At 48.1% G+C, this 23,474-nt stretch overlaps 1 protein-coding gene across 7 annotated transcripts in view; it reads left to right on the plus strand.

The window, feature by feature from the left end:
- Positions 1–23,474, plus strand: part of TNS1 (tensin 1) — a 190,851-nt gene that overhangs the window by 17,164 nt on the left and 150,213 nt on the right. For all 7 annotated transcript variants that reach the window (XM_060152144.1, XM_060152138.1, XM_060152140.1 and 4 more), the window contains exon 3: positions 355–392. In XM_060152144.1, coding sequence (XP_060008127.1) covers positions 355–392 — 38 coding nt within the window. The remainder of the gene's footprint in view (positions 1–354; positions 393–23,474) is intronic.

Below are 23,474 nucleotides of genomic sequence, written 5' to 3' on the forward strand. Positions count from 1 at the left end.
TGACAAGGACCCTGGGTCCGGGCCACCTCTGCCCTCTGCAAGGATCCAGCGGCGGAGTCGGTTCCCCTCCTCTCCCCTCGCTCCTCCCAACTTCCCGCGGCCGCCCGAGGGGCTCTGGCAACGTGGTCTAGGCGCCTCCTCGGCCCGCGGGTTCGCAGTCCCGGGCGTTCTCGCCCCTCAGGCCCCGGGGAGCTGCGGCAGCCCCCCGCCCCCTCCTCTCTCCGTCCCTCCTTCCCTCCGTCCCTCCTTCCCTCCCGAGCGCGGATTGCGGGCGGGGGTGGGAGGAGATTTCGCCGGAGTTTCCATTTCATACCTCGCGGCTAAACTTTCTTTCTGTGTCTCGCCCTCTTGCAGTCTGCAGCTTCTCCTGTCATCGGAAATGCCAGGCCAAGGTAAGGGGCTGCGGGCCGCTGGCCCCGCGGGGGGCTTGAGGACGGGACGGGCCAGGGGTCAAGGGACTGGAGCGGGGGCGCCGGCGGGCCGGGGGCGGTGCCCTGATCGTCCCCTCCTTCTCTCTTTGTTTATGCAAAGCTTCTGGGCCCCGGAGCTGGCTCAGGTCAAGGTGAAGGCGAGCGCCGGGGGCGGGGACGGCGAGGGGGATGGGGGCGCGACGCGCAGGCTCGGCGGCTATTGGGGGTGGCTGGCGGGGATCGAGCTCCTGGAGAAGGGCCTTTGAAGGTATTTCCACCTAGTTCTCAAGGGGAGTGAATGTATGAAGGCGGAGAGGGATGCATTTCAATTCCCCCTTGGGCCGCGCAGAGCTCTAGTTGGCCGGATTTGGCCAGCCTAGAAAAACGCGGGATAGTGCCACAGCCATAGGACCCCGAGGGCGGAGAAGGGATAGGTAGGGGGAGTGGGGGTGAGGTGGAAAAAGGTCAGAGGTCAGCGTCGCGCTGGGTCTGGAACCTCCTTGAGCGACTGTCCACTCTCTTCATTGGCGGGATCCCACTTCGGTGCTCAGTTTCCCCATCAGTGTTTCCTGGCTTGTCTTAGTGGGAGAGGAAAACAGGAGGAAAGAAAGACCAGAGGAATTGCTGGGTCCTGGCTGGCCAGGTTGGCTGGTCCCTTGCTGCATCCTCTCATGCTTTTGCGGAAGAGTGATCACCTGGTGGCAGCCTTGGAGTAATGGGGGTGGGGGTGGGGATGACACCAGGATGGATTTTGATGGATGACTTGGGAAGGAAATTGTTCCGTCAGATGCGCTCAGCTTTCTGGAGGTGGAAGTGCTCTGCCTCAACCTTTCATGTGCAGCCAGTCTGCGCACTGTCCCCATTATTGTTAATATCCTCCCTGCCCTCTAACCCCTGCCTTTGCTGTTCACACTTAATCTTTCAGGAAGGAGTTCAGTGAATGGAAGGAAGGGGGAGGATGCTTCAAAAAGGAGCTTTGAGGAGTTGAGGCCCAGTGTCTGGTGCATCTCATGCTCTGCTTCTTATTAGCTGGGTGACCTTGGGCAAGTCATGTAACCTCTCTGAGCCTCTGTTTCATTCTCAAGGATATGGGAGTAAGAAAAGGTTATTATGAGGATGAGATGGGATAATGTGTGTGACGTGCCCAGCACAGTGCCTGACACACAGTAGGTGCTCAAAAACATAACAGGTAATTGATTATTATCAATTGGTAGCTCTGAGGGCGGAGAGTTACATTGGAGAAAGGTGCTGATGGAGTAGGCCTCTCTGAGGGGATCCACTTCCTCCTGAGTGACCTTGCTCAAGCAGAGTACACAGCCTTGCTGTGGGGTAGGGGAGGGGTCTCTCCATCTGGAAACTCCAGGTTGGAGGGCTGTCCCGGCAGAAGTGCAAAAGGCCTGGCTTGTTTCTGCCACCTGGACAGTTTCTGCCCCTTCTGTTGTCTTCTGCTTTTCTGACAACCTCAGCCTTTTCTTCTCTGGGTGGGAAGTGAGTTTCTGCCTCTCCCTGCATCTCCCACCTTGTTCTCTTCATCCAGAGCAGAGTTTTTCCACCTTTAACCCCAGAACCTTCCGGTGTTCTTGCTCCTCCCCAACCAACCCCCCCCCCCGCACCTGTTTCTCTTAATAACAATGGACATTTGTACAGTGCTGTAGGCCTTAGAAAACACTTCAATGCGTTATCTGATTTTATTCTTTTAATTCTACCAGAGCATAAAACAGGCCGAAAGATCTCGTTGTTTTACAGATAAACCGAGGCACCCAAAGGTTGATTGACTTTCCCAATGTCTCACAGTATAATTCCTCACCCATTTCTGTCCCTGGGCCTTTGCGCTTCCTTCTAAAATGTCCCTCTTGCCTAGGGGCAGACATTCCTTGATGCTTACCTGCCTTTCCCCCTTTGCCTTCCATCTCTTGCGGTAGTGGATAGAGTCAGAGAGGATAGGTGATGAATGTCCAGTGAAGGCCTGAGTAGGGTGAAAGGGGGGCCAGAGAGGCTGAGAGGTGCGACAGAAGATGGCTCCTCGCTGTACAGCTGCCTCCTGTGTGGACGCAGAGAGATGACAAAGATGGCTTCTGGGAGGCGTACTCTGCTTGGCAGTTCTCACATACGCTGGGGCGTCAGAATACACCAGGCTGCAGCAGCCCTGCTCTGCCCAGCCAATGAGGCTAACCCGGAGGGGAGAGGTGGCCCGGCAGGGCAGTGGCCAGACAGACAAATGGGGCTTTTTATAGGATTTTCCTCTATAGGAAATGGTACCCACTGGGGGTGTGAGCTCCACCCACCTGGCAAATCTCTCCCCTAAAACTACAGATCTTGCTAACGCCCTGCCTTTTCCTCCTGCCGGGAAAGGGTGATGTGAGCCCCAGACCACACAGCAGAGCTGTGTACCCTGGATTTTATAACCAGATCAACTTGGAGGTCATCTCATCCATCCCCCTGCCTCTAGAAGGGATTCATTAAACCAATGTTTTTTGAGCTCTTTCCATATGCCAGACACTGTTGTCGGTGAACAAGACAGAGAAGGCCTCTGCCCTCATGGGCCTGACATTCTCACAGGGGAGACGGACCATAAATAGGCAAACAAGTTATGAGGGAATCGAGCTAGAGCGGGGGTTAGAGAATGATTAGGCTGAGTGGCCCAGGACAGCTCCTCCAAGGAAGTATTGTGTGCGAGGAGACTCCAGTGATGCTACATGATGATTTGAGAGATGGAAAGAGCCAGTGCACCCGAGGTGAGGTGAGCTTGTCCCGCTTGGAAGAAGGCCGTGTGGCTGGAGAGGAGTGAGCACTGGCGGTTAAGCGTGAGGCATGATCTGATCTCCACGTGGAGAAGGCCACTCTGACCTTGAGCAGGCAGAAGTGTAGGAGCAGGGAGGGGGGTCAGGAGGCGGCTGATGTCCAGGTAAGAGACGCTGGCGGCTTAGTCCATGGCGCTTGCCAGAAAGATGGTGAGAAGGGACCAGGCCTGGCATGCATTCTGGGGTAGAGCCCAGAGCCTGGCTGTGGATGGGATGGGATGTTGGGTGTGAGAGTGAGAATGGGCTCAAGGATGACTCCCAGGTTTTTGGCCAGAGTCACCGGGTACACGTGGTTCTGTCTACTGAGGTAGATGAAGAGTGTGGGAAATTTCTAGGGAAGAGGGTGCCAGGACTTCTGCTTTGCTTGGTCTCTTATTTCACAGTTCTTTTCCCACACACTGGGGATTTCTTGCTGGTATTGATCCTCTCCTGTCCTCTCAAATTCAGCTCGCTCTGGCCACCCCTCTGGTAAGTGGCTGGTTCTGGATGCCTAAACATGCCTCCTTCCAGACTGTTGCTGCCTCATGAACCCATGGCTCTGAGAGGGGCTCTATGATTTATACGTTACAATACGATGTAACAAATTACCCCCAAATTTAGTAACTTAAAGCAGCAACACACAGTTTCTGTGCGTCAGAAATTTGGGAGTGGCTTAGCTGGCCGGTTCTGGGCTGGGGTCTCTCATGGGGTGGCAGTCAGGATGTCAGGTGGGGCTAATGTCATCTGAAGGCCTGACAGGCTAGGGGATCTCCTTCTAAGATGGTTCATTCACGTGGCTAACAAGTTGGGGCTGGCTTTTGGCAGGAGGTGTCAGTTTCTTGACACACAGCCATCTCCATAGGACTGCTTGAGTGTCCTCATAACATGGTGCCTGGCTGCCTCAAAGTGAGTGATTCAAGAGAGAGCGAGGCAGAAGCCCCGTGTCTTTTATAGCCTGGACTTGGAAGACAAACAGTATTTCTACAATATGCTGTTCGTCACCCAAGTCAGCCCCATTGAGTGTGGGAGGGGCCTATAAAGACATGAATACCTGGAGGCGAGAATCACTGGGACCATTTGGAGGCTGACGGCCACAGAGTTCCAGGGAGGGAGCAAAACTGATCGGGCTCTCGGGAGGTCTCGAGAGCGGTGGGAAGGGCAGGGCCATAGGAATCAGACATACCTGGGTTTGAACTCTACCCTGCTGCCTTCCAGCTGTGTGAGCTGGGTTATAGAGGATTAAATGCACATTGACACGTAGTAGGCATCTTCTTTCTTGGAACCATAGGTGAAACTAGAAAGGAGCCCAGATACTCTGTGCCTCGTTCTTTGCCACTTGGACCTGCTTGAGAGAAAATGCGCAGTGCTGGTAGAGGAGGGCCCTTAGTGCTCAGCTCAGAGCAGATGTTAAATACATGTTTGTTGCACTTGGGACTGTTGAGAGGTACGTTGCGCCCTCAGCTTCTAGAACAGGGCCTGGCCTGTAGTAGAGGTTCCAGTGAAGAAGTAAAGGAGTGGAATAAAGGAATGTTGAGAAACAAGAAGTTCCTATATAGGGAGAGGCTGAGGGGGTGGATGAGAGCAGGAAAGAAGGAGCAGAAAAACCATTTAAACATTCTCCTTCAAAAAGTTTTCCTACCTCCTAACACAAAGATGCTCCATATAGGGAATTCCCTGGCAGTTCAGTGGTTAGGACTCGGCGCTTTCACTGCCGTGGGCCCGGGTTCAATCCCTGGTCAAGGAACTAAGATCCCAAAAGCCGCATGGTGTGGCCAAAAAAAAAAAAAAAAAAGATGCTCCCAAATAATAAATCTAGGCGTTTACACTGTGTAGTTGGGGTGTAACTCACATACCATCAAGTACACAAATTGATAGATTTGTACATATATATGAACAGATCAAGATCTAGAACATTTCCGGCACCCCAGAAGCAGCCTTTATGCTCCCCTCCAACCAATATCCCCCAAAGGTAATTGCTAGTCTTACTTATACCATCAGAGATTAGTTTTGCCTGTTTATGAACTTCATATAAATTGAATCATGCAGTATGTTTACTTTTGTGTCTGGCTTATTTCACTTAGCGTTATCTCTGGGAGGCTCATCTGTGTTCTGGTGGGTTGCAGGGTTTCCTTCTTTTTTTATTGCTGTGTTGTATTCCAGTATGTGAATAAACCCCAATTTATTTATCTATTCCACTGCTGATTGCCATTTGGGTTATCTCCAGTTTGGGGCTACTGTGAGCAGACTGGCTGTGAACATTTAATCACCTGTGTCTACACTGAACTTTGTAATACACAAAACATTTTCCCTGAGCTTCTCAGTCCTGGGAGGTGGGCAGGGCTCCTGGGAGTCCCATTTTAGAGACCCAATGTTGAGGCCCAGGGACGGTAACCAACTTGGCTAAGGGCACCTTAGTGCCAGTGGCTTTCTGGCACTGCCCTGGGATAAATGGTGGGGAGCAGGTGAGAAGGGAGGTGAGTCTGAGAGCAAGCCGGAGAAACAGAGACAAATAGAGAGAAGGGGCTGGTACAGGCACTGGCAACTCATCGTAGTTCATGGGAGCCCCACTCTCCAGCTGTCCCCCTAAATCTCTTGAAGGGAGCAAATTCTAAGCCTCCCTTAGTCCCCACCCTTAAGTCTCATAGGGGTCCTTATCTGTCCCCAATTGTTTCTCCTATTGAGGATTTAAAATGAATGGCCCAGGATTTGTCTTCCACTTTTATTTGAGCATGTGCACAGTGTGTATATACACAGCAGATTATCTTCTGTTTTGCTTTTCTCCTCGCTTGCCTGCTATAGGGTTCTACAACCTCCAGATACATCTTATTCATTTGTGTATTTATTTATTATTTTAAAGGAGACTTTACATTTTAGGCTGGCTTTCGATTTACAGAAAATTTACAAAGATAATACAGAGAGTTCCTGCGCAGCCCACACCCAGTTTCCCCTCATCCTGATACGTGTCTGAGAAACCCTTGTTTCACTCCTGACTTGCCCCCTTGTTTGAAATAGCAGTCCCAGCTGACAAGGGCGGCTCCTTCCAGCAAAATGCTAGCTGTCTATTCCATGTCAGATAAGAGTTAGATGAAAGGACCAGGTAGATGCAGGGCAGGCAGATTGCCCAGGCCCACACCTCAGCCTCCGGGCAGCCCCTTGTCACCTCGCTTCCTTTAGTTCTCCTGCCCTCTTCCCAGCCCTGGCGCCTCCCTGCCCTCAGCACCGGGAGGGGGGAGGGGTGAGGGGGGTGAAGGGGGGAGGCTGCAGCAATGAGTTTGTCTCCTCCCCTGTACCAGAGGGGTTTAAATCCCATCCTTTAAGCTTGAAAGGAAAGGAAATCCCATAATTAACCCCCATTTTTCAGTCACATTATACATCACTCTCCCACTCTCTCATAAACACACCTGCAGCCTCCCTTCACAATTGTGTTGGAGGCCTGCTGTATTCTCCTGCTACCAGGATAGCAGGGTAGTGGGAGGAGGTTCATGGCTCCAAGACCCATCCGTTGCTCTGAGCCCAGTGGAGTGCTTAAGTTCTTTGGCCTTGGAGACAGACTGTTGAGTTTAAATGCTGACTACAATAATAACTGGCTGTGTGACCCTGGGCAAGGTACTTAACCTCTCTGAGCCCCAGTTTCCTCATCTGTAACACAAGGATTATAGTAGTACCTATTTTGTAGGGCTCTATGATAACCCAGCTAAAATGCCAAGCTCAAAATTAAGTGGTCAAAATGTTGCTAATATTTATCATTTTGTATTCCTCCTACCTTCTTCTAACTCAGAAAAAGAGGGGAGATGGGAATTCCCTGGCGGTCCAGTGGTTAGGACTCCACGCTTCCACTGCAGGGGGCATGGGTTCAATCCCTGGCTGGGGAACTTAGATCCCGCATGCCATGCTGGGCCACACGGTGCCGCCAAAAAACCCCAAAACAAAACAAAACAAAAAATGGTGGGGAAAAATCTGAACTGAGAGACCAGCCAAGCTTGCTAAGGGCACTGGTGTCAAGCAAGATGATGCTTGCATATGTTTTGCTTCTCTTCTCCCTCTCCACTATCAAGGAAGAATGAGGAAACAGATGGAGGTGAATATAATGTGTCTTTTGCTGTTTGCTTGCCTCAGGGCACCTGAGATCTGTAGCAGTGGTTCCAGACCTTGTCTGTGCATTAGAATCACTAGGGTGCTTTAAAGATAATGATGCCTGGGTCCCCCTCCCCAGGGATTCTGATTTAATTGGTTTGGGGCATGACCTGGGCATTGGGATTTTTGAAAGTGGCAACCATAGGTGGGAGTGTAAAATGGCACAACCATTCTGGAAAGCAGTTTGACCATTCCTTATAAAGTTAAACATACACTTGCCTTATGACCCAGCAATTCTGCTCCAAGGTATCTACCCAAGAGAAATGGAAACATGTCCGCTGAAAGGCTTGCACATAAATTCATACCAGCTTTATTCACAATAGCTATGAATTCACAATTCACAAACTGGAAAAACCCAGATAGTCAACAGCAGGTGGATGGACAAACTGTGTCATAAAGGTCCAGTGGAATACTACGTGGTGATAAAAACGAATGAACTATTGTTACGCACAGCATCGTGGATGAATCTCAAAAATACTGTGCTTAGTGAAAGCAGCCAGACACAAAAGAGTACATACTAGATGGTTATATTTTTATGAAATTCTTGACAAGGCAAAACTCTCCTGACAGAAAGCAGATTAGTACTTTCCTGGAGCTGGGGGGTGGTGGGAAGATTGACTGCAGAAGAGTGTGAGGGAACTTTTTTTGGGTGATACAGATGTTCTTTATCTTGATTGTGGTGGTGGTTACCCAGAGTATGGGTTTGTCAAACTCACTGAACTATATTCTTAAAAGGAAGGGATGCATTTATTGTATATGAATTATATGTCCATAAAGTTGATTTAAATAAAAGCTTCCCAGGTGAGTCCCCTTTGCAGCCAAATTTGAGAACCACTGGTCTGCAGCTTCTGAAGACCCACCTCTGTCCTTGCTGTCTTGGTCAACACCCAGCACAGTGCCAAGTGTGTAATAGTGCTTTCTGTGGTCAAGGGCCTCTCTTACTCTTTTTAAAAAAATAACAACTTTCTTGAGATGTAATTCACATACCATACAATTCACCCATTTAAAGCATACATTTCTTTTTAAAAAAAATTTACTTATTTTATTTATTTATTTTTGGTTGTGCCATGTCTTAGTTGCAGCTGGTGGGCTCCTTAGTTGCAGCTGGCAGGCTCCTTAGTTGTGGCATGGAAACTCTTAGTTGCTGCATGCATGTGGGGATCTAGTTCCCTGACCAGGGATTGAACCGGGTCCCCTGCATTGGGAGGCGAATTCTTAACCACTGCACCACCAAGGTAAAGCATACATTGCAGTGGTTTTTTTGTTTATTCAATGTTGTGCAACCATCACCACAGTCAATATTAGAGCATTTTATCACCTCAAAAAGAAACTCCATACACTAAAAAAAAATTATTTTATTGAAGTTTAGTTGATTTACAATGTTTTGTTTATTTCTGCTGTACAGCAAAGTGATTCAGTTATACATTTATATACATTCTTTTTCATATTCTTTCCATTATGATTTATCACAGGATATTGAGTATAGTTCCCTATGCTATACAGTAGGACCTTGTTGTTTATCCATTCTATATATAACAATTTGCATCTGCTAACCCCAAACTCCCAGTCCATCCCTCCCCAGCCCTCTCTCCCCCTTGGCAACCACAACTGGGTTCTCTATGTCTGTGAGTCTTTCTGTTTCGTAGATAAGTTCATTTGTGTCATATTTTAGATTCCACATATAAGTGATATCATATGGTATTTGTCTTTGTCTTTCTCTTTCTGACTTACTTCACTTAGTATGATAATCTCTAGGTCCATCCGTGTTGCTGCAACTAGCATGATTTCGTTCTTTTTTATGGTTGAGTAGTATACCACATCTTCTTTACCCATTCATCTGTTGATGGACATTTAGGTTGTTTCCATGTATTGGCTATGGTGAATAGTGCTGCTATGGACATGGGGGTGCATGGATCTTTTTGAATTAGAGTTTTGTCCGAATATATGCTGAGGAGTTGGGTTCCTGGATCATGTGGCAACCGTATTTTTAGTTTTTTGAGGAACCGCCATACTGTTTTCCGTGGTGGCTGCACCAACTTACATTCCCACCAACAGTGTAGGAAGGTTCCCTTTTCTCCACACCCTCTCCAGCGTTTAAGAAACCTCATACAGTTTAACTGCCCCTCCTCAATCCCTCTGCTTCCCGCACCCCGGCCCCAGCCCTGAGCAACACGAATCTGCTTTCCGTCTCTGTATTTCTCTATTCTGGAGACGTCACGTAAATGGAACAACAGAATGTATGTTCTTCAGGGCTGGCTTCTTTCACTTAGCATAATGTTTTCAAGGTACATCCTTTGTATGGCCTAATAATATTCTATTGTGTGGGTATACCACACTTTGTTTATCCATTTATCCGTTGATGGACATTTGGGTTGTTTCCACCTTTTGGTTATTGTGAATAATACTCCCGTGAATATTCATGAACAAGTTTTCATGTGGACATATGTTTTCACTTCTCTTCTATCTATCTATCTATCTATCTATCTATCTATCTATCTATCTGTACCTATGTGTGGAATTATGGGGTCCTGTTGTAACTCTGTATTTAACTTTTTGAGGAACTGTCAGCCTGTTTTCCAAAGTAGCTTATATTAGTTTTCTAGGTCTGCTGCAGCAAAGTATCACAAACTGACTTCACAGAAACTTATTGTCCCACAGTCCTGGAGGCTAAAAGTCCAAAATCAAGGTGTTGGCAGGACCACGTTCCTCTGAAAGCTGTAGGGGGAACCGCACCTTGCCTCTTCTAAGAATTGAGTGGTTTGCCGGCAGTCTTTGCTGTTTCTTGGATTATAGATACTTCACTTTAATCTTTTATCTTCACATGGTATTTTCTGTGTGTGTCTTCTTATCATCTTTCCTCTGTATCTATCTGTCTCTGTGTCAAATTTTTACAAGGACACCAGTCATATTGGATTAAGGCCCACCATGATGATCACATTTTAACTTGATTACCTCCATAAAGACCCTTCTTCCAAATAAGGTCACATTCTGAGGTACTGGGACTTCAACATATCTTTTTTTGGGGAACACAATTCAACTTACAACATAGCTGCATCATTTTGTGTTCTCACCAGCAATGTATGAAGATTCTGATTTCTGTACATCCTCATCAATACTTATTTGACTTTTTGATTATGGCCATCCTGGTAGATATGAAGTGATATCTCATGGTGGCTTTGATTTGATTTCCCTGGTGACTAATGATGTTGAGTATCTTTTCACGTGCTTATTAGTCATGTGTATATCTTTTTTGGAGGAATGTCTATTCAGATTCTTTGCCTATTTAAAAAATTAGGTTATTGGGCTTCCCTGGTGGCACAATGGTTGAGAGTCCGCCTGCCGATGCAGGGGACACGGGTTCGTGCCCCGGTCCGGGAGGATCCCACGTGCCACGGAGTGGCTGAGCCCATGAGCCATGAACGCTGGGCCTGCGCGTCCGGAGCCTGTGCTCCGCAACGGGAGAGGCCACAGCAGTGAGAGGCCCGCGTACCGCAAAAAAAAAAAAAAAAAAAAAAAAAAAAAAATTAGGTTATTTGCCTTTTTATTGTTGGGTTCTAAGAGTTCTTCATATGTTCAGGATACAAGTCCCTTATCAGATATGTGATTTGAGGCGTTTTTTCCCTGTCCTGTGGGTTGTCTTTTTACTTTGTAGCACACAAGTTTTAAACTTTGATTCAGTCCAATTTATCTAATTTTTTTCTGTTATGGCATATGTGCTTTTGGTGTCATAGCTAAAGTCAAATCCAAAGTCATGTTTATCCCTATGTTTTCTTCTGAGTTTTATAGTTTTGGCTGTTACCATTAGATCTTCCATCCACTTTGAGTTAGTATTTATATATGGTATGAGGTAAGGGCCCAACTGCATTCTTTTTCATGTGCCTATCCAGTTGTCCCAGAAATTTGTTGAAAAGACTACTCTTTCCTCACTGAAAACTCTTGGCAACCTGTCAAAGATCAGTTAACCATAGATGTGAAGGTTTATTCCTGGACTCTTAATTGTATTCCATTGAGAATGGAATAAAGGTATGTCTGTCCTTACACCAGTACCGCAGTATTTTGATTACTACTATTTTATAGTAAGTTTTGAAATTCGAAGTGTGAATCTTCCAACTTTATTCTTCTTTTTCGAGATTGGCCTATTTTGGGTCCTTTGAGTTTCCATTTGAATTTTAGGATCAACCTATCACTTTCTACAAAGCAGCTAACTGAAATTCTAATAGGGATTAAATTGAATCTGTAGAACAGTTTGGGGAGTATTGCCATCTTAACAATGTTGAGTCTTCTGATCCTTGAGCATGGCATATTTTTCCATTAATTTAGATCTTCTTTAAATTCTTTTCATACTGTTTTGTAGTTTTCAGAGTATAAGTTTTACACATTTGGGAGGCTAAATTTATTCCTAAATATTTCATTCTTTTTGTTGCTATTTTAGATAGAATTGTTTTCTTAATTTCATTTTCAGATTGTTCATTGCCAGTGTATAGAAATACAATTGATTTTTTTTAACATCTTTATTGGAGTATAATTGCTTTACCATGTTGTGTTAGTTTCTGCTGTATAACAAAGTGAATCAGCTATATGCATACGTATATCCCCATACAATTGATTTTTGTATATTGAAGATTTATCCTGCAACCTTCATGAACTCATTTGTTAATTCCAGTAGTTTAAAAATGAATTCTGTAGGATTTTCTGTATACAAGATCATCTCATCTGTGAATGGAGATAGTTTTACTTCCTCCTTTCCAAACTGAAAGCCTTTTGTTCCATATTTTTGCCAACTCATCCTGGCTAGAACCTCCTAGAACTAGAAATGACAAGAGCAGAAATCCTTACCTTGTTCTTGATCTTAGGGGAAAGCATGCAGTCTTTAACCATTACGCATGATGTTAGCTGTGGGTTTCTCATAGATGCCCTTTATTACATTAAGAACTTTTCCTTCTATTTCTAGTTTGTTGAGTGTTTTTTTTTTTTAAATAATATTTATTTATTTATTTAGCTTGCGCCGGGTCTTAGTTGCAGCACGCAGGATCTTTAGTTGCGGCATGAGGGCTTCTTAGTTGTAGCACGTGGGCTTCTTAGATGCAGCGTGCAGGCTCTTAGTTGCGGCATGCAGGCAGGATCTAGTTCTCCGACCAGGAATTGAACCCAGGCCCCCTGCGTTGGGAGCATGGAGTCTTACCCACTGGACCACCAGGGAAGTCCCTGTTGAATGTTTTCTAAATCAGGGTTTTGTCACATCTTTTTCTGCATCTGTTGAAATGATCGTGGTGCTTTTGTTTTTTTATTCTATTGCTATGGTATATTGCAGTAGTTGAGTTTCAGCTGTTGAAACAACCTTGCATACCCGGGATAGATCCCATTTGGTCAGGATGTATAATTCTTACTATTATATGTTGCTGGATTTGGTCTCTAGTATATTGTTGCATCTCTGTTCATAAGAAATATTGGTCTTTAGTTTTCTTTTTCTTGTAATGTCTTTGTCTTTTTTTTTTCTTGTAATGGTTTTGATATCGAGGTAACAGTGGCCTCATAGAATGAGTGTTTGCTCCTCTTCCACTTTGTAAGTGTTTGTGAAGAGTTGATATTGATTATTCTTTAAATGTTTGGTAGAATTCACATGTGATGTCATCTGGGCCCGGGCTTTTCTCTTTGTGTAGTGTTTTGATTGCTGATTCAGTTTCTTCACCTGTTATATGTTTATTCAGATTTTCTATTTCTTCTTGAGTCAGTTTTGGTACAATGTGTCTTTCTAGGAATTTGTCCAGCTCACCCTAGCTATCTAATTTATTGCCCTACAATTGTTCATAGTGTTCCTTCATAATTTTTATTTCTGTAAGGTCGGTAGTGATATCCCCTCTTTCATTTCTGATTCAAGTAATTTACGTGGTCTCTCTTTTTTTCCTGGTCAGTCTACTAAAGGCTTATCAACTTTGTTTACCTTTTCAAAGAACCTATTTTCTCTCTGACTCGCAGGGGTTTTCATTATAATCACTTTGTTTATAGCCCCTGTTTATTGAGGATCCTCTGCATGGTGGCTACTTGACACTCATCTCATTGAATCCTTGAAAAACCACCCATGAAGCGGATATAATGGGCCACACTCTCAAATGAGAAAACTGAGGTGTGAAGTGTTTGCACCAGTCATGAAACTAGCAGGCAGCTCAGATCTGAGTATCTGGCTCCGAAGCCTGATGACTTTTCATTACTTCCTTTTCCACTTTCAGCCTCTACTCTCTGCTGCTGAGGCTCGTTTTCTGAATTCTAAGGGGAAGAGCCATGGGTCACCATTCCCTTGCATCACCTGTCAGTGGGCCTCAGCCTTGCCCGGCGACCCCAGTAAGCATATTCCTGCCACCCTCAACTTTGGTTCGGTGGGGCTTGGCTTGGGCCCAGGGATCTGCATTACTGTCTAACACCCCCAGTGATTCTGATGCTAGGGTCCCTTGATAGCACCTGGCTAACGTGTGTTTGCCCCTGGAGACCCCATTTCAACTCCACTGGGCACAGGGCCCTACGAAGCCACTGGTTCCTCCGGCTTCTGCTTCCCTGGCAGTGGGGGTCAAGGATGAGGTAGGTCTTGGGTGGGAAGCCATTTTATCTCCACTTTATAAAATATTTTGAGAAGTTGTAATAATCCTCCCTTCCCCTCAATCTTCCTAGAGTCGTCTCTCAGAGTGCGGGGCCTTCAGGGGTTACTGAGTAGACTTGGAGTGTGTCATAAGCAGTCAGTGCACACGTGTGTGCACACACACACCCACACCCACACCCACACCCACCTAAGGCTGGGAGAGAAAGTGACACTGAGCTGTGACTGGCTTCTCATTTTCCTGGAATGTGGCTCCCAAAAGGTCATATTTTTCAGCGTTTCTGACTCGGGGGCTGTGTAAACATCGCACGGGGGTTTGCTGCTTCTGAGAGACTGCAGGAGTTAGGAAGGGGAGGGTGGGAACCCAGAGCAGGGAGAGAAAGGCAAATGGGAGCTGGAGAATTAGAGCCAGAGAAGGAGACAGGAGGGGGAAATCCTGGGGTCCCGCTGAAACAGGACACATGGTGAAATGTGCAGGAGGGAACAAAGGCCAGCAGTTTCCTGCTAAGAAACAGCGAGCGTGAGGGATCTGGTGAGGGCCAGGGTCTGCGGTGCAGGGAGAGGGCAGATTAGAAGTTCTGTCAGTGGCATGGGAAGGGAGGGGACTCCTGAACCCCTGGCCCATGCCAGCCTCCCTGGCTGCTTCTGGCTTTTAGCTTGAGGGTCTGCAGTGTCCACTGGAACTGGCTGAGCAGGGAGAGCGAGGGAGAGATGGGCTTCCCCTCCTGGGGCGTCTGCCTTTGCTTGAGAGAAGCTGCTGGTCCTGAGGGAAGGCGCTGAAGACCCGGCCTTCTCTCCTGCTTGGCTCTCCCTGGGGGCCAAGACTCAGTCTTAACCTTCTGAGCCTTCCAAGCCACTGACCCCAAGCCAGTGCCGGAGCCTGGATGTCCTGGTGGAGTTGGAGCCCCTCTGGCCTTGGGCTCAGGTGGATCTTGATTCTGCCGTTTATATGAGCTGCGTTATAGCGGACAAATCATTCCACTTCTGAAACTGGTCTCCTCATCGGTATAAAAACGCTGCCACTGATATGTCTCAGCCACCTTGCAAGGTTGGTTTGAGGATTAGAGAAAACGTAGGTAAAATCCTGTGGGCTCTTTCTCAGTAGATGATAACTCTTATTCTATTATTCTGAGACCCAAGGATAACAGACGGCTAAGTGTCCCAGAAACCCACTAGCCAGCAGGCCTGGCCAACTCCAGAAGAATGACCATGGCCCACATTCCATTACCCTCCCCGCACATTGATTTCCTCACCTGTGCTCACCTCTTGGCCACCTGCGGTCACCTGCTGGCCCCACGTCCTCCTTTCTGCTCTGCCCCGCCCAGGACCTACGAGGCCTCTGCTCCCTCTCTCTGAGGGTTTTGGCCCCTGGCTGATGAATGACTTGGCCAATTGTTACCCGCAGCCAGCAGGCAGCAGGCAGCAGGCAGGTCGGGTGGGATGTTAGCGGGGGGCCATTAGGAGGAGATGGGATTGTGTGTCCTGGGGCACAGCGAAGTACAGAGCGAGTCACACATTAACCGCCTGGCCTGTTTCCACCGGCTGGGCCTGGGCACCCAAGCGAGGGTGTCCAGGTGTCTGGGTTCAAACCAGGTTCTGTTCAAGGAAGCAGGGAAGGAAGTTCACTTGTGGGTCATGTGTGATTGGAGGAGCAGCAGAAAAGCTCCAGTGCCCTTTCCTGCACTCCGAAAATCACACTGGCTTGAATTCCACCATTAGTCTCTGGCTTACAAAGATCCTCTATGCCTGCACGGACAGGATCATTTAATCTAATCCTCACAACAGCACTAAAAGATAGGCATTAATATAATCCCTCAGGGCACAGAGGAGGAAACAGGCTGAGATGGTTGAGCAGTGTGCTCACACAGCCAGGAAGGTGGTAGAACGGGGACCCAGGAGTTGAACCCAGACTCAGGGAGAGGCTCCAGGAGAGAGTCTGACCTGGAGGTGGTGTGGTGAGAATCCCGAGCCCGCTTCTGACTTTCCTTCTTCAATGCTCACTAACTTTGTAAGCTGTTTAGTCTGTTTGTGACTTGGGTTCCTGATCTCTAAAAGTCATAAAAATAGTCCCTGCCTCCTAAGATTATTGTGAGAACTAAATGAGTGAATGCATGGTTAGAGTAATAGATAAATACCAGCAATTATTATCATGGCTCCCCTGTGAATGGGGTCCTAGGACAGAGGCTGCAGTCAGGTTGGGTGGAGGAAGTTCTGCTTTACTAAGCTTGCCTGGACCTCTAGGGAAGACAGTTGGAATGGTCCCCCCTGGATTGGGCTGTCTGGTGAGATGGTGAGCTCTCAGCAGCCATCTTGCATTGTGGGGAGGAGGTTGGACTGAGGGCAGTGAAGGTCTCTTTTGTGCTAAGACTTGGGAGCTTGGGAGTCAGAGCTGGATTGGTTTCCTGCTTTCCTTGCTTATAACTGAATGACCTTGGACTGTTTTCTTTTCTTTCTTTCTTTCTTTTTTTTACATTTTATTTATTTTTTGGCTGCACCATGTGTTAGTTGCGGCACGCGGGATCTTTGTTGAGCCATGTGGGATCTCTCACTGCAGTGCGCGGGCTTCTCTCTAGTGGTGGCATGTGGGTTTTCTCTTCTCTAGTTGTGGCATGCCGGCTCCAGGGTGCGTGGGCTCTGTAGCTTGTGGCACGTGGTCTCTCTAGTTGAGGTGCGAGAGCTCAGTAGTTGTGGCCCGCAGGCTTGGTTGCCCCATGGCATGTGGGATCTTAGTTGCCTGACTAGGGATCGAACCTGCGTCCCCTGCATTGGCATGCGGATTCTTTACCACTGGACCACCAGGGAAGTCCCCCTTGGACGGTTTCTGAAGTGCCCCGATTCTCAGTTTCTCATCTATAAACTGGGGTTATGAAGACCTTCCTGCAGGGTTGTGGTGAAGATTAAATTAGCTAGATGTGGAGAGTGCTTTTCAGCTGCTGGTGCACAGTAGCCAGAGGTTTGTGACAGCTGTGGTTGTGGTGGTGGCATCGTGGTTATTATCATTAGACGCCAAGTGTGGCTCTCTCCAGGTGATGATCCCAGAGCTGGAATACCCGTGTGTTCCACCTCGGCCAGGTCTGTTTGCTTTGCTCCCTGAGCAGTCTTCCTTCTTCCTCCTCTGCCCCCTTAGTTTGAGCATCTCTCATCTGATTCTCAGGAGTCTGGGGACCTTCTCAGGTTCAATCCGTCTTCCCTTCCAAGGACTTAATTTTTTAACAGTCCTCTGCTCTCATTCTGACCCCTAATCTGTGTCTTCTTCAGGACCCACTTAAATTTTTTTAAAATTTTGAGATGATTTTGAACTTCCAGAAGATTTGCAAAAATGGTACGAAGAGTACCACTATACCCTTTTCTCATTTTTTGTGAATGTTGACATCTTATGGAACTGTTGCATGATTATCGAAACTAGGAAATTAACATTGATCTGATGCTATTAACTAATCTACAGATCTTAGTAGCATTTGGCCAGTGTTTCCGTTACTACCTCTTTTCAGATCCAGGATCCAGTTTCAGATCCCACTTTGCATATATTTCTCACATCTCCTTAGACCCTTCCAAGCTGGGACAATTCCTCAGTCTTGTTTTGTTTCCTTTGACTTTGGCACTTCTGAAGAGTACTGCTTAGTTATTTTGCAGAATGTCCCTCAATTTTGGTTTACTTGATTTTCTATTTCCATCATTCCTTCTACATTTATTAATTGGAATTCTACTGTAAAGAACTGTACCTTATCCGCCATTTATTTATTCAGTTATTTATTTATGTCTCTATGGAACCTGGATATCCACTTTACTTTATAGGTTATAATCCAGTGCTATCATTATTTTTCTTGGATCAAATTGACCCAGCTCTGGCCATTGGGAGTTCCTTTAAGTTGGTAGGACCCCTAGTTTTTGACCTCTCTTATTTACTCCCTGTAGCAGTTAGGGTTCTCCAGAGAAATAGAATCAATGGGATATTTATATGAAGAGAATTATTTTAGGGAATGGGCTCACACAGTTGTGAGGACTGGCAAGTCTGAAATCTATAGAGCAGGCTGGCAGACACCTCAGGTACGAGTTGGTGTTGCAGCCTTGAGGCAGAATTCCTTCTCCAAGAAACCAGTTTTTGCTCTTCAACTGATTGGATGAGGCCCATCCGTATTATCGAGAGTAATCTTGATTTCAGGTCAGTTGACTGTAGATATTAACCTATCTACAGAACACCTTCACACACGCCTGGATCGGTATTCGATTAAATCACCAGGTGTTCTAATCTAGCCAATGTGACGCACAAAGCTATCACACCCACTCATTCTATAGGAAGCATGAGAGTCATTTGGCTTTTCATATGTCAACATGGGTGGGTGGATGGAGGATACAGGCCCCCCGCCTCAGGCTGGTTTGGGATGGAAGTTTGCAATCCTGGTCTAGGCCTCTTTAGTTTCCAGATTTGACCTTTGATTATTGCTCTCCGTGAGAGCTTGGGCAAATCCTTCCTTTCTTCTGTAAAGCTCGAGAATCATTGTTCTAGAGTGGGTAGATTTAGAAGAAGGATTTTAAGTGCCCCCTTCTGAAGCCTGAGTGAGAACATACCTACCTGCTCCCCCCTCGCCCCCCTCCCCCCCGCAAGGCTTGGCTTCTGGTACCTTCCAGGACTTGCTGCCAGCCTTCTGGGGATACACCTGGGGTATCCCCTGCTCCATCCTGGGAGAGGCTGAGGTGCTGTTAACCGCAGCTGTTCCTCTCTCTGATCTGATCACTTTGGAAGAGGGTCATCAGAGAGTCTAAAGTGGGTCAACCACAGAGCCCAGGCAGGAACTGTGGCTACGCGCACATACGAGTGTGTGCGTGCGCACATGCGCGTGTGTGTTTAATATCCTGAAGTCGGATGGGGAGTACTTAGAGATACAGGGAGACCTTCTGGGACTTGAACCTGCAAGGGGCCCACAGGTGCTGAGCAAGGCTCTGTAACTGGACAGGGTTCCCCGAAGTTCTTAGACTGCTGGGGAGGCGGGGGTGAGAGGCCTGGCTTTTCCAGAACTGGGGAAGGAGATGTGGAAACTAGTGTAAAGGGACCTTCACGCAAGAGGAAAAACCTAACTATATCCCAAAGACCTGCGCTGCTGAGAGGGCCTGGGCGTTCCTCCTACCTCCCTGTTTCTTTCCATAAGGGGAAACTGAGGACTAGGGCAGTTTCAGCTTCAGTAGAGGAGTCGGTATCAGGCACAGTCACTGGGGGTAACCAGATTATTTCCTTGGTCTTCGTGGAGGACAACCTAAGAGGAAATAGTTTGATACTGTAGCTGGAAGGGATTAGTTCTAGGAGGTGCTGGTGGGAGCCCAGGAACGGGCCCCAGGGGACTGAGGGGACAGCTGGGACCCCTTGATTGGAATCTCAAGAATAGAAATGGTTGTGTTTGGCAGGGGAGGGCTGGGCCTTCCAGCACTGGGATGTGTGTGTCTGTAGGGGGCAGGATGGTGAGCCCAGGTGAATCCTGAAGTCCCAGCCTGCCTTGCACTGACCTGGGGAATATAGCACAGGCCAGCACAGACCACATCTGTTCTTGCACCACCGCTGCACCCACTGCTGTGAGCCCAGCCTGTGGGGCAGTGACAAGAGCCAGCAGATAGGACTGGTGCCAGTGAGTATCCTTGGGCCTTGAGCTGGACCAGCCTGAGCCTCAGTTTCCTCCTCTGTAAGATGGGGATCATGAAAGTAATGTCTAGCTCATCGAGTTGCTGTGGAGAGCTTTGGGGATGGTGCACCTCGTGGGGTGAATGTCCTTCCTATTCCTGGTTGGGGCGATGAGTGGGGGCACCTTTATGTGAAGCTGGCACTCCTCCTGCCCCACACTCACTGGGCCAGTTAGGAGGGGCTGCGGGGGTCTCCCAGGACCGCGGTGCAGGAGCGGTCCCTCCCCTACAGGGAGTCCTCCCACTGCTCTCTGCAGCTGCCTCTCCCCCTCCTCCCCCACCTCCCCTCACCCAGGAGGATGATAAATGCACTGCCAGCTCCGAATAGGGCCTGACCTCAGCGGCGAGGCATCTCCCCTCGCCCCCCACCCTCCCAGCCGCCAGCCCTGCATTCCTGGAGAGGATGAGGTTGAGCTGCGGTGCTCACCCCTCCTTTGTCCTGCCGGCTGCTGCCCACCGGCCACTTCCTTCCATCCAGTCTCAGGAGAGCTTGAATGCCAAAGGGCCCAACTGTGGGCCTTGGATAGGATAGTTAATAGCAATAATAATAATAAGAGCAGTTACCATTTATTAAGCAATTAGGTACCAGACTGCATGCTAAGCACATTGCATGCATCGTGTCACTGAATTCTCAAGACAGCTCCGTGAGGAGGTTGCTATTATTATTCTTCCAGTTTTAGCACCGACAGGAGGAGAAGGTGGGGAGGACGGGGGACCTGTCAGAGGCTCAGAGAGGTCAAGCTGCGTGCCCCACCTCACACAGCTAGCGAATGGGTGGAGCCAGAACCCCCACTGTGCTGCAGATGGCCCAGTGGCCCCTGCCTCCCCGGCACCCCCCTTCCCCCGCTTTCCCCCCTCCCGCCGCAGCATTAGGCTCCAGTCAGCTCGTCTGGACCCTGGACACAGGATGTGGTCCTGAGAGGAGGTGCAAGCACGGGAGACAAGACTTGCTTGGGGGACTGGAACTCCCTGGGGCATCCCAACTGCCAGGAAAGATGGATGGGGGTCTCCTGGGTGCTGAGAGCTTTGCAAAGGAAGGTTAGTGTCCCTCCTCATTCCTTCCCCAGTTCTTAGAAGCCTAACGTTAGAGACCTGGGCAAGCAGGCAGCCCTCTCCAGGGCACTGCCGTAACTAACGCCTTTGTTTTCAGGCCTATTTCAGGCTCAGATGGACAATGAAAAGATTCTTTTATTAGTATTTCCCCCGTGAACCTCACAATTTGAGAAATTATACTCATTTCCCCAGTTCTCTTAATCAAACGCATTTCGGCTACCAACTAGAAGTTCCAGGAGGCGTGGGATAACCGACCTCCCCTTACTGAGTTGGAATAATTCTGAAGCTCAGAAGTGTGATGTTTTGAAATGATGACCAAGGCTCACAGTCTTCCATTACTACCATCCAGTTCCCCTAGCGGTCTAACCTCCATTCAACTTGCTGCAGTCTTTCCCTTTCTGCTACTTCTGTGTAATTAGGTGTCCAGGCACCCCAAACCTGCTGTGCAGCGCAGGCCCTCCCGCACTTCCTCTCCTTCTTTTTCCTCCCATGATCATACGGCTCTTGTCCTCCTTTCCACCTCTTTCATTGCTTTAGCTGTTGGCTGGGCCTCAGGCTCCTGCTGGGCCTGGTTACCTGCCTACCTTCAAGGTTCAGCTAGCAGCCTTGGGTGTCAGAGAGATGTGGGTTCAAATCCAGGCTTTGTTACCCCCTGGCCTTGGGGCCTTGAGAAGGTCACCAATTCTCTCTGAGTCACAGTTCCCCCATCTGTAAATGGATAAGATATTGTCAACATCCTAGGACAGTCTGGGGATTGGAGATTCTGGAAATACAGAGCCAGGTCTGAGCTGCCCTTGGTAAGCAGCAGCAGTCCACTGTCTGTCACCAGCTACGTCGGCACCGTCCACCACCAGCAGCCTGATCCACCCTCTGTGGCTGACGTCTCCGGTGTAGCTGCGTCCCTGCAGACAAGGGTGCAGACGAGGGCTTGGGCAGATTGTGAAAGACTCCCACTGTGGGTCAGTTATCGGCTTCCCATGCAGCGGGGAGTGTGGGTGAGCTCGTTGGTTTCCCAACTGCCGTCAGGCTTGTCCTCCTTTCCCATTTTACCATATCAGTCATCACCATCCTGCACTGTTACTTCATTTTTTAAAAAAATGACTTGCTTTTTTAACCGTTTACTCATTCTAAGTGATAGAATGTATGGGCTTAATCTATGTTTTTAATTTCTTGCTAAATACAAAAGAAATTAAAGTAAAGTAGTAGTTGAGCCATGTTTCCAAGGAAAATCATCTTGAATACCACACTTTAGGAAACATGGATCAGATGAACTTATATATATATTTTTTCCTTTGGTCAGTTCTTTATTACGGGAGATTTGAAACGTGTACAGAAGTAGGAAGAATAGTATGGTGAACTCCTTTGTATTCATACCCCTCCTTCAAAAATTGTCAGTTTCTTGCTGTTTTTGATTCATCTGTCCCCCTTCACTTTCTTTTCTTTTTCTTTCTTTCTTTTTTTTTTTTTTTTTTGCTGGAAGTTTTTTTAAAGCAAATTCCAGACATTATATCATTTCACTGTAAATACTTCAGTGCATATCATTAACAGATAAGGACTTTTAACTTTAACATTACCATAATACCATTATCGCAGTCAACATAATTAATAACATTTTCTTAACAGCAGCTAATACCTAGTCTGTGTTCAATTTTCCCTGATTATCTCAAAAATGTCTTGTTTCGGTTGGTTGGTTTGAATCAGGCAGATGGACGTGGAAACTGTGCTCTAGTCTCTCTTTCTGTTTCAGTAATAGTCATGTGTCTACATGTATCATTGCCTCTGTCTCTTCACCAATCAACTGCTGATACATGACCACTTTTTCTGATGGGTCCTTATTGCGTAGTTGCTATCTGTTTCTTCTTCCATCCATCCATCCTTTTCTCCAGCACAGATTTCCCTGCGGGCTCCCAAGTGGGGTCTCTGTCCAGCTGGTTGTGAAATCAGGAGCCCAATTCCCTTCCCATTCCCAGCTTCCCTTCCCTGGCCTTGGCCTGGCTGGCCCGCTGCCTTGTGCCCAGGAAGGAGGGGGCTCTGGAGGGAGAGGAAGCTGGTGCCTCTCGGGTGAAGTTGGGCGGGGGAGGGGGGAAGCCCATGGGCCCACCTCCCTCGACGCCTCATCTGATGAATACCGTGTCCCTGCGACGTCCATGTAAGTCTGCTTGGCTTGCTCAGAGCTGGCGCCAGCGGGGAGCGCCGAAGCGGGTGGCCTTGGAGGTCACGTGGCTCTGGGAAGCCTTACCAGGCGGCTGGCCTGGGGCTGGCCAGGCCCTCGTGGGAACACACCCCTGCTTTCAGCCCTGTTCCCCACTGTGGCCCCACCCCTGGGGCCCCTGCCCTCTTGCTTTCATTGCCAGCCAAGGTCCTGCCCTCTCTGAGCCTGGTCTCAAGCTTGGGCTGCTGCTCTGTTCCTTTGATCCCATCTCCCTGGGGCTGGGAAAGTCACGCCCCAGAATCCCCGGGGCCTGCGTCCTTCCTCTCCTGCCTTTGCTTCCGAGGTCTCACGGCTCAGTCCTTTGCCTCCTGAGAAGTTGAGGGGATGGGGGGACTTGGGTCCTCTTCCCAGATTTCTCCTTGAGATCCTGGTGGGGAAGCCTCAGCCCTTCCCTGGGTCTTAGTGTTCTCATCTGAGAAATGCTCAGAATAGCGCTTCACTTCAACGAGTGGCCAAGAGGGACATTTGAGGTTTAGGAGTGTGTGTGTGTGTGTGTGTGTGTGTGTGTGTGTGTGTGTGCACGCATGTGCTTGTGAGCGTCTGTGGACCTGTGTGCACGCAGGCTTTAGAACTGCAGCCCTCAAACATGTTTTGGCCCACAGGTGAGAAAGAGACTGGGCTACAGG

The sequence above is a fragment of the Lagenorhynchus albirostris genome, chromosome 6, assembly GCF_949774975.1.
Source record: "Lagenorhynchus albirostris chromosome 6, mLagAlb1.1, whole genome shotgun sequence".
NCBI classification, from domain to species: Eukaryota; Metazoa; Chordata; class Mammalia; order Artiodactyla; family Delphinidae; genus Lagenorhynchus; species Lagenorhynchus albirostris.